The sequence below is a fragment of the Platalea leucorodia genome (genome assembly GCF_965183815.1).
Source record: "Platalea leucorodia genome assembly, chromosome: 1".
In the NCBI taxonomy this organism is placed as follows: domain Eukaryota; kingdom Metazoa; phylum Chordata; class Aves; order Pelecaniformes; family Threskiornithidae; genus Platalea; species Platalea leucorodia.
In genome coordinates this window covers 36,949,492-36,964,153 of record NC_138823.1, presented here as the reverse complement: position 1 = coordinate 36,964,153, position 14,662 = coordinate 36,949,492, and the positions used below count along the sequence as shown (strand labels likewise).

At 40.1% G+C, this 14,662-nt stretch overlaps 1 protein-coding gene across 6 annotated transcripts in view; it reads right to left on the bottom strand.

Annotated features, from left to right (window-relative positions):
- Positions 1 to 14,662, bottom strand: part of NCOA2 (nuclear receptor coactivator 2) — a 197,703-nt gene continuing 183,041 nt past the window's right edge. For all 6 annotated transcript variants that reach the window (XM_082318150.1, XM_082318151.1, XM_082318149.1 and 3 more), the window contains 3 exons: positions 14,181 to 14,379; positions 8,276 to 8,365; positions 1 to 3,760 (listed from right to left, as the gene is read on the bottom strand). In XM_082318150.1, coding sequence (XP_082174276.1) covers positions 3,749 to 3,760; positions 8,276 to 8,365; positions 14,181 to 14,379 — 301 coding nt within the window. In that variant the 3' untranslated portion in view covers positions 1 to 3,748. The remainder of the gene's footprint in view (positions 3,761 to 8,275; positions 8,366 to 14,180; positions 14,380 to 14,662) is intronic.

The window sequence follows — 14,662 nt, the reverse complement described above, 5'->3', positions numbered from 1 at the left end:
ATGCAATAACAACAGAATTCTTTATTTACAATAGCATTATTTAACATCAAATAAGCAAATAGCATCAGCAAAGCAATATTAACTTGCATAAATGTATTTAAAATTTCTCTGAATATATCTACCTTTGCATAAACTGCTCACACTAGAAATACAAACATCAATGCAGGTGAACAAAGTGATGTTCAGAGTCAACTCCGTTTTGAAAATAAATCACAACCTGAAACACTGTAAGCTTTCTCCTGAAGAACCATAGTTTATATATTGCTTAATTTTACCCTTGTATAATCTTTTCATATACACACATCTCAGATGCAACTTCATGATGAACTGTACAAATAAAACCCACAAATGACATAAAGGGAAAAAATTAAATGACAGTAAATGTTTGAAGAAATGTGTCCATCATCTCTATTGAACAACATAAAGATTAAGTGATGATGCACTTATTCCAAAATTGTACACAATTCACTATACAAATATAATACATCAGACAGCTATGTAGGAATATACAAGACTTAAAAACAGATCTAAGGCATTATGCTAGATTTTAGCATTTTGAGGTTCTTGCACATAGCTTTTACCTGTAGTAAGAAACTTAAAAGATTTTGTTTTAGTCTACAAAGAAACACCAGGGAGAAAATTCTAATTAAAATCAAAGCCACTACAGTAAATTTTTCTTTTGTGCAGAGAATGCTTTTGCTCTTAGGCAGCATACTACCATACAAATACTAGAAAACTTTTAAATTCACACCAACAATTAATGGCTTAAGTTGCATTTCAAAACTGATTGTGTATCTTTGGGTTCTGCAAGTGGAGCTGTGCCACCCATTTCATCTGTTAAGCCCATATGAATTCCACTTTTAAACAAAGATTAAAAAATGTATTGTATAAACTGCAAAAACATTGCTTTTGATTAATACAGGCCCAAAGGGATACCGGTGTGGGACAATATTTTAAAGATCGAGTACAAATTAATTCATTGTAGCAAAACAGCTCACTTCACTTTTTAAACTTACCACATTACATGAACACTTAAACAGGTCGTACGACCATGTATATATGCTTATTTTTCACATTATGCGCCTTTCACATTTAGTAATGTAAGTAGAACACTGATTAATTGTTCTGTTAAACAAAATCCAAGTACTTTCTCCGACAAATTTACTGTATACAGGATGAAAAATACTGATAATGAAGGGAATTGATTTGGCTTTTTTGTTTCTATAGTGATCAATATGATCAGAAGATTCCTTCACTCACTTTTCTCTTTCATTAGTTAGAAGACGACTAAAGTCACGATGAACCCAAACGGAGCCAAAGTGATAGGTACAATCTCCTTTCTCTCAAAATGGCAATGGATGAAGAAGTATCATAATCACTACAGATGATAAGGGTTTGCAGGTCTGTCGTGAAACGGGACAAATTTAAATTATTTTGTCCACTGTGAAAAAGAATAATCTATTTGCAGAGGTTATGGTTAAGAACTGAAAAAGAATGGAATAGAAACAAAATTATTTTAAAACCCATTTACACTTTGTGGTGCATGAAGTTCATTCCTTCAGATTTATACATTTCTTATATAAATAATTTTTTGTCGGATATATAATGCAAGTTTAACACAAATGTCGTTGTAGTAATGAGGCTGTGGAGCTCAGGGCTGGAAGTTATTTTGGTTTCCCATCAGCAGGTAAGAGGATGGCTCAGCTGAATAAATATTCTGTTTGAGTTTGGTAACAGAACGGTGACAGCTGAAAAATGTTGTTTCTCCAGAACGGTGGCACTGCCCTCCTTAGGGACAAACACAACTGCACATTTCCTGGGCTTTCATCAAAAGCCTTCTACAGAAAGAGCCTATTTCGAACCACCTTCATCATATTTTTCTCAGCCTTAATATAGGGTAGCTGCTATTTTATTTGAACTCCCACCTGAAAACAAAAACAAATTAAATGGCAACAGAATAAACCTTTCACTCCCAAAAGGTATGGCTGATGAGATATTATAAAATGCATTGCATTTTACATGACATCAAAAAATCTGCGTTCAGGATAGAAAGTTTGTGGATTGGGGGTCAGCGGAAAGAAAACAGAGGTCAAAAACATCAATTTCTTAATATTTCAAGTCCTCAGAAACTGATGTCAGTTTAGTAAAAGATTATTCCAACCACAGTGGGCAAGAAAAAAAAAACACCCCCTAACAGTGGCCTGCTTAGTAACAGTTAATTTTTCTAAGATTTGTTACGAAAGGATATAAACATACAAAAATCAAGAATTGGTTCCTACAGTGGCTGCATATAATATAGGTTAGTTAAATGACATTATGAGCAGAATCACAAGGTTTAGAAAATGAGAAGTCTCAAGCCTACAAATTAGGTCTAATCAAGGCATTGTGATCCTTTACAAAACACTTTTCCAGGAGACACACACGGCTAAGAAGATATCTAATTTAATACTGAAGTACCTCATTTGGAATCAACTTCACAACATGTATATCTCACAAAAATTATACAAGTAAAACACTTAAGTTTTCAACTTAAATTATTGCTTGTTTACATATAAACTGGATTTTATGTACCTTACAAAATGTCCTCGTAGTCCACACTGCTTTAAAATAATCAGAAACACACGATAGTGGTGAAGTCTGTAGTGATATCTGCTATAGGTATTACAGGAATTGTTATTTTCCCAGCTAAGGGGATGGGAACCAGGAATTATCATGCTTTAAAGCAGGTATCTTGAGCTCTTTGATATTACGCACCAATTCTGCCACTACCATAATCAGTACATGCATTACCATCGAACTTTGCTGTTCAGCATCCAGTAACTGGCTGTCCAGATTGCTGGAAACACACCTAGGGAAATAAGGGGGTAACCTGTTTTTTTATTCTATTAGAAAGAGGAGGAAGATGACAAGAGCTCAGGAGAGCCAGGTAAAAAAAAAAAAAAAAAAAAAAAAATCAGGATTTGCTGATCGTTAGGAATTTAATTAAATAAGAATGTAACCAACTTGTATTTTTGGATTCATAACTTGCATTATAAACATTACCACAAAACCCAACCGAAACGCCCCTTATAAACAGCCCTCTCACAGGGTAATTTTCATCTGTTTTACAACTTTAACCCCATTCAAAATTGGTCTGTGTAGTTTTCTACATCGGTTCATCTTCTCTGACTTGTTGTCAGTGGAACGCACTCGTTGGAGGTCTCTGTATGTACTAGACGTTGCTTCTGCACCCTCCTCCATGCCTCCTCTCAGCCCCAAAATGCAGGCCTTAGTCTAAAACACCAGTTTTCAGCCGGAACTGAATCCTTTGCACCAGACTGAGTAAGCCAGGGAAAACAAAGAAAAAACCCAAGGTCTAGAACTAAACAGAAACAGAACAAGAGCATGGTTGTTTTTCCTTAAATACATACATTTAAATACATTCAATCTGACATGGTTTATGGAAATTGCCTGTCAACATTTACTTCGCAGGAGAGATCTAAGTTGCACTAAGGTGAATGCAGTGAACAGACTGAGCAACTGTCTGTACGCTAGCTTCAGACTGTCAAAGAAGAGGCTGCTCTTCGGCAACGACCGCCCGGCTCCCCTCGGGAAGGCAGGGCTGAGTCCTGTCAGCAGCAGGCAGCCGCCACTGGCGCTGGCAGCTCAGCTGGGTCATGACAAACAGACGCAGCTCTTCAAACCAGTAAGGATTTGGGGCCGTAAGCCCAGTCAGCTGAAGAAAGGAGCAACCGAACCACTCTCAGGGTCAGCAATATTTCTGCAAAAAAAGAGAAATTGGAGAAAAACAAATAAATTCTTCCTTCTGCGATAGTGAAGATGGATAGGTGAATGAGAGCTGGATGCTGGACTGCAGCATCCATCATCGATCATATATTGGTGTCCTATTTTAAACCTGAAAATTAATTTGAATTTATAAAGCTAGACTTTTCTTTGTGTACACTGATACAATTGACCTGCGACTTAATTCCAGTCGTATCAGTGAGGGTTTAATTTCACTGCATTCTTAGGTCCTTAATTAATTCCAATTATGATGGACATTATAACAACTTAGCATCATCAATCTAAAAGCACAGCAATATGGTTTAAGAGAAGTCTCACACTTGGGGTATGTGTAGAATCTCCCTGTGTTACTGCTGTATCACTCTCAAAGGAAACTGCCGCCTTGGTTCACTATCCCCTCCAAGAAGCATAATAAAAAAGGGAATAGAGGTAAAAAAAGCTTCAGCTACCGATTCGTAGATACATTCTTTACATCATACTTACTACCCTTGCAGTGTCTTTACATAAACAGAATACAAACTGGTTTCAGCTGAGTTGATTATCTTGTACTTTCTTATTTAACAAAACCTCAGGATGTGGTTTTCACAGTTGTTTTAAGACCGTCCCTTCCAGTGACTGCAATCTGTGCCTCTCTGCCCTCCTCCCCTTGCAAACTCCTGCTCCCATGGTGTGCTGTGGTCAGCCAGGCCAGAGAGCCAATCCAGCCAAACCCCCATTTTTCTCCTCCCCTGGGGTTGCTTTTCACTCGTATCCGACAGCTCCGGCAGCAGAGCGGCTCTTTGCTTGTAGCCTCCTGTTGTGTGCAAGGAAGGCCCCGTTTGCTCAGGGCTGGCACTGGCAGTAGGCAGCTTTCTCGCTGGTCCATGTGCATGCCGCTAGGCTTCCTTCTGGAAGCTGTCTACACCATGCTTTGGGCTTTACCACTCTTTCCTCTGCAATCACAGAAGGCTTAGAAATGTATCTCTACTGTCAAAGAAAGTCATCATCAGGAACCACCCTGCGATTCAGGAAAGCAAGGTCCTATGCTTTGTACGCCTGCTGTTCCCAGCCCTGCTGTTCCCAGCCCTGCTGGTGCAGCTGGAGCTCTCTGGGGGTCACCAGCCATGAGCATGGTCCAGAGGCCAACACCACGAGTCCTGCTCCTGCTCCTCCTAGCTTCATCAGAGCACAGAGACGCCACACTCGCATCCCTCAAATCCTGACTAATGTGGACAAGCTAAACTTTGGCTCTTCTCCCTGACATGTTGCGAGGCAGTTCGGGGACCCTGTCAGCGCTTTTTGATCATGAAGCGTTGAACAGAAGTGAAAATCCAAAGCTGTCGTTATTTTCAGAGTGGACATTTAGCAAACAGTATCTCTACAGAGATGCTAAATAAATGCCTCCACTATACCAGTGACTTGAAACAAATTCATGCACTGCAGAAGTTTTTTTAATAACTCAACAAAGATTTGAGTCACAGAGTGATAAAATATATGAAGGAGGGAATAAGACAAAGAAGGCACAAGTGTACCTCTAGAAAAACATTCCTCCACCCCTTTTTCTTTAAATATAACCAAAGCAAACAGGACTTTAAAGAAATATGTCAATTACTTCCAGGCTGACAGTGCATGTGGGAAAAATTGCTCAGAATAACTTCCACAGCTGATGTATGCAACTTCAGAGTAGGGAAGTAATCTGAAAACCCCAAAGATCATTGACTATAAGACTACTGCTATACTGTATTAAGTTAAACTGGACACCCCTCAAAAACCTCAGCTACAAACAGTATTCTTCAGACATTTACTTTTAAATAGGAGCAGGTTCAAAATTTTCTTTTACCATGTGAAATTAGTTAACACAAATTTGTTCCAATAATGGCAAAATAATATGATAAAACTGTTTCAGTTGCAACTATTTTCAGCTCTACAAATGAAGAGTACTTTGTGCATTGAGACAGAAAATTCTGTCCTCTAGTTACTTTAGAAACAGCTTCTCTGTTAAACATTAGTATCATCCTTGCAAGTCTTAAGCTGTAGAAGTGTTATCCTTAACATGTTAAAACAAAGTGAAATGGTATTAAGCAAACAAATTAAAACAGTAAATGTAGAGATCTGACATCCATAATTGTACTGATTTCAGCAATAGCATGTTATTTTGTGGTTACTCAACTCTAAACAGAACCTATCCCTTTAAATGATACAGTTGTTGAGATCAACTTTATGAAACATTGGAAAAAACCCTCATATTTGTCAGATGAGTTTCTCAGTTTCTCATTTGTCAGATGAATTTCTCAGCTTTCATATGTTAAAGCCACAACTGCCAAGGGATGAAGCACATTAATCCTCTCCTCAGCTTTCTAATTACACAGTTTGAGCTTTTTTTAAAAAAAAAAAAGTTACGTAGGAGTAGTTTATAGCACACATGCATGAAAATAGTAGCTACTTAACCTCTATTACGGTTCAGAGTTCAGTGAAAGGTATTTATAGTGCATATAAACCACCTACATTTTCCTTGACAGTCAGAGCTACATTAGTAGAATAAAAGTAAAATCACAGAGTCCAGTCCGTCGTACCCTTGCAAAATAACTGAAGAGGCTTTAAGAAGTTACTTTTCTCCAGGTGAGACAAAGCTGCTCTCATGCATGGCCACCGTCCGTCTCATCGTCATGGCACCGACTCCATTATTTTAATTTTGAACCCCACAGATTCCCTGTCCAAAGTCCTGCCACTCGTTTCCTTCCACCTGCACCCTCTTCCCTGACTTCTCCCTGCCCTCCCTCGGACCCTTTCTGTCACATCCCCTCTCTTTTTCGTCTCTCTTCAACCATGCTTTAAAATCTTCCTCTTCTGTCGTCTGCTTCCCCCTCAACAGCCTTATTCCCTTTCCTTCCTCAGTGGTACTGGGTATTTTGTTCTCTGACAGCCTGGCTTCTTTTAGCACATGAAATTTAACTCGTTAGGGAATGCATGAAGTAAGAAGATAACACCTTGGTACACGACAGCTTCCGCTAAAGCAGAACATACTGCATCTTTTTATTAATCGTCACAGTGACCGTGAGGTGGTTGTACAAGGGCCTCTCTATGCACAGATCCTCCACTCTTGGAGACAGGCACTTGCATTTTGATATGAACCATGAAGGAGTGAAAAGAATTGGTCTCCTGGAAGTTTTAAACACATATGCGTGCAAAAAGAAAAGGGATACAATAAAATACACGCACGGTTACTTCTTCCTCAGTACTTTCACATTCTTCATTTTCATTAATCTTGATACGTTTGCAGTCAAATTTTTTTTAAGTTCCCCTATTATTCAAATTTATTTTCTCTAACAGTAGAAAACTGCAAATTTTGGTGTTGGATTCAGCGTAAGAGGAAAAATTGTTTGTTTAATTCCATCTTTCTGCTTTCAACGCCGCACACGGGGCGGTGACCAAACAACGGTGCCCGGGAGGGCCCCCGCGCAGGCCAGACCGGGACGGCGGGAGGAGGCGCGGCCCAGCCCCCGTTTGGCTGCCACGGAGGAGCTCAGGGACGGGACCAGCTGAAGCCCCCCCCCGCCCCCGCCTCGGCGCCGGGGGCCAGCGGCCGCCGCTAGATGGCGCTTCCCGCGCGCCGCTCGGCCCCCCGGCCCCGCCCCGCCCGGCGCGCGCAGGGCAGGCGCAGGTGGCGACGCGCAGGCTGCCGCGCCGTACGCAAAGGTCAGCTGCTGACGTCAGGGCGGGCCCGCACAGCTGCCGCGCTCGGAGCAGGCAGGGGAAGCCCTGCGCTCTCCTTTCCAAGTCGCAGCAGGTCTCGCAACACCGGGTTTGTTGTAACAAACCTATCTTAAGTGAAGATTATTGCCATAAAAAAACCCTTCCGCTGCGGAGGGGCACGTGAAAACCACCTCGTTTACTTGGCCGCGCGCCAAGAACGCCACAATGTCTTTCCTTTAGTACTGTTACTGTCTGGAATACAAATCGTTTGTGACCTAAGCAAACGCTAATTACCCTGTCAGTTGGAAATTTGTGTGAAAACGAGTTCAGTTCTACCACTCTTCTCAGAAGCAGCGCTGTACAGAAAGTAATAAATTAAATAATTCATGAGATTTTTGCCCTAAGTATAACGCAATGAGAAGTGGAAAAACACTTAGGCAGGATGAAACATGAAATGGGTTAAGCGTGCAGCAGTGCAAATATAAATCAACAGTAAGTCTTTCCCATCATCAGCAAATAGTCGTGTAATTGCTCTGTAAAAAGCAAATACAACTATATGTAAGTCTGCTGAATGTGACTGTTTGTTAATTCAATAATGTAATGTATTCTGTTAATGTAAATGTATCCTGCATTATTCACTCCGGTAATGCTAGCGGGATCTAAACAAGGAACTTAATATAGATGTCACCAAAAGTGGACTTAAAAAATTAATTGCAAAAAACTTAATTACTATTACCCTGGGTACTTTTAACTTTTTAAGTATACCACAGTATATTCATAGTTCCATTGCCTCTGTATGCCTGTACATGTCATTTCTCACCCGTGTTGCATCTCCATCCTGCTTTATCATCTCCATTCCAGGCAGCTGGTTTGGAAAGAGATTGCCTCCCCTCATAGCAGGATCATTAACCTATTGGTAACAAGATATTAAGGAGAATGAATTAAAAAATACCCTGGGAAGAGGGCTGGGAATTAAAAAGAAGCATTATAAATCACTATGCTACTTGCATATACCAACATCCACTTTTGAGAGGATGCTGCAATCAGGGAAGTGACGATATAGCTGAGCACCCTTCTTGTGCAGCATGTGTTTGACTCATATGATTCTGCTTCACAGTCAACAACAAAGATTTCATTCCTGATACTATAACCCTTGTGCAGATTTTACAAAACAGGCTCCATAAATTAGGTCAGTCTTATTTGAAGAGGACATGTCTGCTATGAAAGTCCTGAAAGCAGAAACGTGTAACTGCTTTGCTAACCTCAATAACACACGGCTTTTCTGCTTGCAAACCACCACACAATTTTTTCAAAGCCTGATGAGATAACATATAGGCTGAATTATACTGACTATTGACTTAGTTTTAATGACACTTATTTTTCTGCTCGAAGCAATGGGAGAAAGATAGCATTAAATGGGAAAACTGGCAGCTGCATGCTTTCCTAAACGGATGGTGTCAACAATTCTCCGAACACAGCCACGGGAAAGTATTGAAGCTGTGTGGTTTTTGCACAACGAAAGGGTCTGTCATGCTTCGTTATGTGGAAAGAGTGGCGTGCCAAATTTACAGCATTGCTTTCTTAATCAAAGGATTAATCTCACCATGTAGGAACTGGTATAAAATACAAAAGACAGCCCTTCAGCATGGTTCTGAAATAGTAGAAAATCCAGCTTTCCTTAGAAGTTTTACAGGGAAAGAAACCTCTTCCTAGGGAGTCTTTGTTGACTCTGTTCCCTCTGTTACTTCCCTCAGACTAGATGGATGTGATAATAGTGAAGATATGCCCCTCCAGATCTTGCTGGAAGGAAAAAGATGTTTTCTGTGTCACCTGCCCTTCAGGAGACTCGTTGCCAAGGAGAGGAGATTCTGCTGCTGCACTACCTCACTTCAGCTACAGCAACCTGCTGCAGCAAGGGGGGAAGACTGTCTTGAATTTACCACACCAAAGTCTTCTCGTTTCAGGCCCTCCTGACTGTTGTTTCTGTTACTATGCACTGATTTTGCAAAACGTTGCAAAGCTAAATGCAATCACGTGCAACCACCTAAAGAGGTGGTTTCAAACGCTGCCAGAGACAAGACTGCAGTTCAACAGGAAAGGTTAAAAACTTAAATATTTTTGCCATAGGAATTTCAGCTCTGAAGAAATCGATTGTTTAGTGCTGCATGCCTTCTAGTGATGCTTTCTGCTTCTTAATACAAATGGGCAGCTTTTTAAACCTGAATCTGAAAATTTAAATCAGAAGGGAAGACAACCACACTATTTTGTTTGGAGAGAAAGAAAATAGACAGCTTCGCAGCTGTATCTACATGCAATTTGACTAAGCAACAGAATCCACGTTAGGAAAGCGTTTTCTGCTATTGATGAACATTCATCAGAATGCACAGGCACAAATGCCATTTTTATTTGTTCAGCAGACAAAGGAAGGAAAAAATAAAAAGCAGAAATAAAAAACTGTATACTGAATCAACAGCCGTTTGGAACAAAAAGATGAGTGCAGATTTACATCATGGCAGAGTTGGGACAAGTATGGCAAAGGAAGACGGTTCCAGGCTGCAAGCCACAAAAGCAGCAAAGGCACCAGTGAAGTTCCTACCATAGAATCTCTTTGCCAGTGATGATGCAAGAATCCTGACTGGCACGGTAACAGATAAAAAAAATAAAAATCTACTGTTTTGTTATATGAATACATTTGCTTCAGAAGTCCTTGAAACAAAACACCCCACAATCACACATTAACTTTTCTGACTGCAATAATAATTCAATCAGAGAAGTATTGAGAAGGACAAAGAAATGGGAGGGTTTTTATAATTTTCTGAAGACAGGTCAAGTGGTGTTATCAGATATGAAATCTGACTAAAATAAGACAGAAGATGTTTTACAATTCCTTAGCAATCAAGCACATTAATATGGCCTCCTGCTAATAAAGCAGAATTATATACCAGGTGTCTAATAAGAAAAGTTTCCTACCACTCCAGAGCTCCTTTCATCCAATATGCTGAACAAAATCATAATACTGTTTCAAGATAACTCTTTGTAGATGCCATGATAATTTTGGCCTGGGGAGTACTGCACCTGCGCAGATTAATAAACATCTACTCGGAGTGGACATCTGGATAGTGGTTTAGTTTATATACTGAAAAGTCTCTTCTCTTGCATAGGTTTCAAATTGCTTCTCTGACAACTCGGTAAATAACATGGATCCGTGATGTAAAATAAGTAACAGGCAAAAACGCGGCAACAGCCCGTTGTGCAAACAAGAAGACGACGATGATGAGGAGACAGTCAGTTGTGTGAATGGTGCAACACTGGGAAAGTTTAGACTTTTTTGATGCCTGGGGAAGCTGTTTTGGACAGAAGGAACCTGCAGACCTGGCTGCTAGCATTTCAGCATTCCCGATATCAGCCTCCTAGAAGACACACTAGTAAGAGCAGCCTAGAGAGCTTTAACGTAATTATAAGGGAGAAGATGATAACGAGACAAGGTCTGATCCCTCAAGTACATAAAAGACTCTCTAAACATCATAAATAGCAAGCTCAAGGAAAAAACAACATTTTGGGCAAAATCTTCCTTTTCTACTTGGTGATGCTGGAAGCCTAGGCAGTAAACAAGAGAAGCTGGAGATATACCAGTACGAGCAGATAAACACCAAACTTAGTATTTCTGGGCTCTGCATATGCCTGTATGATACAGTATAGTGCCACAAAGAAAGACAGGAGACAGAGCCAAACAAACCTGTTTGGTACCAAAGGTAATATACTTGCTTGTCACCAGGTAAATAAGCCCAGGCAGAGCTTTTTACTAATGAGTAATACATATTACTTCCAAAACCATCTAATAACATATGAAGTGTTAAGTTTTTGGGTTTTTTTTTGTTTTTGGTTTTTTTTTTTTTTTCAAAAGCTGAAACACATTCGTAATGTAACCACTGTTATTCACTGTGGTTAGAAAGAGATGAGCATGTGAAGTTAAAATTATGTATTATGGAACAAAAAAATGGCAATGAATAAGTAAGTAAAAGTGTAGGTGACAGTATAAAAAAAAGCCAAAAGAATGAATGAAATGGCAACAGTCAGCAGAACTAAAGAAAACATAGTCATTTTGAAAACCACCAGTTACAAGAAAAAGTTTAGCACAGGTCAATTGCTAAATAAAGATGCCAAATTGTAAAACACTATCCCCTGAACACAGAAAAAAAGAAACCAGTTTTAGTATTAAAATAAACATTTTAATTTATTCCTGTCTCTCTGAAAAGAAAATGTGAAGCAGCACAGCAAACAGTCCTCAGGACTAAAAAGTACTGTCTTGTGGCCCAGAAATGGCCCCTCGGCTGCCAGTTGGCCACCTCTGACCTAGATGAAACATAAAACATTTGCTTGCAGAGTTTGCAGATGACACAGTGCTGGGGCAGTAAATCATGAGGAAAACAGGTTACTGTTAGAGAATGAGCCACAGCCCTTGAGGAAGGTAATACATTTGGGAACAAAGAACACAGGTTTCATCTATGTAGAACGTGCTGAGGAGGATTTGGGGATCATTGTAAGGGTTTTAATATGTACTCTCCAGTGCGACATTGTCACCAACAGAGCCACGGCAACCCATGGACTGGAAGAGAAATTACAAGCAGAACTCGACTCCGCACAGCTTTGGTGCAGTCGCTGTTAAATCACTGTCTCCGGTTACTCTGTTCATACTTTTAAAAGGATGTTACAACAATGGAGTTTAAAGTAGATCCACAAAAGGGACTGATGGGCTGAAAAACAAATGTTGAGATGGATAAAGAACCTCAGCCTATTCAGCTTACTGGAAGTTAGATAAATGCTATCTTGAAACAAGATCTTGTAGTCTAACAGGAAGGAAAAGCAGCGTGACAACTGTGCTAGTGGAAACAGTAGTCTGCATGGAAATCTCTGAAATAAACCCAGATCTCTTTCTATAATGCATGTTTCTCAATTCAGGTTCCTGGGGAAAATTATGTAGCATGGGCAGGCTGAGAAATCAGACGGGGCTGTCACCTTCAAATCCCCACTCTTCTTTTTTGGTTTTACTGTTGCTTTACTGCACTAAATGTGTGCAACAGTATGCACTTGGGAACTGATAATCATGAAAAAGTCTGCTATAGTTGGGCATAGCAACTGGGAATATCAGAGAAGGTGATAGATTTGGGAGTATCAGAATTACTTCAGGTCACCAGTATGCGGCAGCTGTAAAAGACAAATGTGATCTGGGGCTATATCTGTCAGAGTATTCCAAGAGAAATGGGGAAGAACTAGTGTTATGCACATGGCTCCGGTGCTTAGGAAATACTGATTCAAACTGGAACAGGTGCAGAAAAGGAAAGGGAATTTAAAGCCTACAAGAAGAGACTGAACTTGTGAGAACTTGTGAACTTGAAGAGACTTGAACTGTGGCTTGTTTAACTTACAAGAAAAAACCCCCAAGAAACTCAGAACAAAACACTCCAACAACCTCAAAGCAACAATAAAAAATCATGTTGATAGAATGGCTCTTTCTAAAATACAAGAAGAGAAAAGAGCTATTTAAGCTAAAGGACAATATTGGAAAAGTAGTCTGTTAAAAAATTTAGGCTGGAAAATTAGATATTAGGAAAAATTTCTTCACCGAAAGGGTGGTCAAGCATTGGAACAGGCTGCCCAGGGAAGTGGTTGAGCCTCCATCCCTGGAGGTATTTAAAAGCCAGGGAGATGTGGTGCTTAGGGACATGGTTTAGTGGTGGACTTGGCAGTGCTAGGTTAACGGTTGGACTCGATGATCTTAAGGGTCTTTTCCAACCTAAATGATTCTATGATTATGGTCTCAGAAGAAAGGTTTACGGTATTGTCCACCATAGCAGGAGACGCTGCCTGAAAACACAAGAGGTACTTTCCTGCCAATATTTCTACGAAAAGTCTGTAATTTTAAGTCTGTGTGTTGAACAAATGGGAGTTCATCTCTGAAACAAACATATGAGCCTGTTAATTAAGATGACTTGTTTGTCAAATATTTATTAATGTACTGTGTGAGTTTAATTGCAGGTCAAACAGAAATCTTATCTTCCTTATTTCAGATACCCTAAGTAGCAGTCTCAAATAAAAATGAGTGTGCAAACCTCCTCTCAGCAGAAAAGAACAGGTTACTTACCAATTGAGATTCAGCAATCTATTTTAAATGTGCCCCATTACAAAAAGTGTGGATTTTGTGCTTGTGAAGGTGCCAGATTGATAGTTCTTGAAGTTGACTGCCTCTTGTCTGGTACTACAAACACAGTAGCAGTAGAAGCATCTTCCACACACTGCCCACACCAGCATCTTTCACTCTTATCTCTAGGAAACAGCTGCCTGCCATTCAGTCCTAGCCTCCACTGCTGAGAAAATTAGCAAGGACGCTGGTGACCTGCAACTGTGCTACAGAAACTTACCTACTGAGAACAGGAGCTAGATCAGCACGCGCTTCCCACGGAAGTCCAGGACCAACTACATGTGCTAGCTACAGTGGTCACAATGGGAAATTTAGATGCAAAAGGTGCTCTCTACCTCATCAGTCACCTTGGTTATCTGAGTGCAGAGCTAAAAACAAAGCCTTTTTATCATCATCATTTCTCAAGAAAACTAGTAAAAGAAACGTAATGGCTTACAGCAGTTACAGCCCAACGCAGCGGACCTGAAAAACTACTGAAAGTCAAAGAAAATCCTCTAGCTGTCATCCCAAGTCCTTAAATTCTCACCTGCTCAGGACCCATGGAGGACAACCCTGATGTAGGCACAGAGGTCGCTGAGGTCATGCTGATCTGCCCTGTCATCTGGTTCATGTTGTTCATACCACTTGTGTTGGTTGCCATGGATACACTGATGTTCATGTTATTATTGTACATGCTGGTGCTTGCTTGCTGCCCAAAATGTGGTGGGGACTGTTGTGAAAACATGCTACAGCAAGGAATGGAAAAAGCAATGTGTCAGACTTAGAATGCTGAAGCCACTAAGAAACTACTCTCTTTTTAATATATCTTAAGCTAGAATTTTTACATACTGTTGTTTATGCCAGCTTCAAAGGAAAGACTAGTTTTCAGCTACATTAATGTCTAACGAATAGATTTTCAAAATTTAAGGTCCCATGTCTGTGCACAAAAATGCATGCCTTTGCGTGTGAAACTATGGCAGAGTACAAATCTGTTATGCCTGTGCAGTAACAGCCAATTAGCTGTCTAAA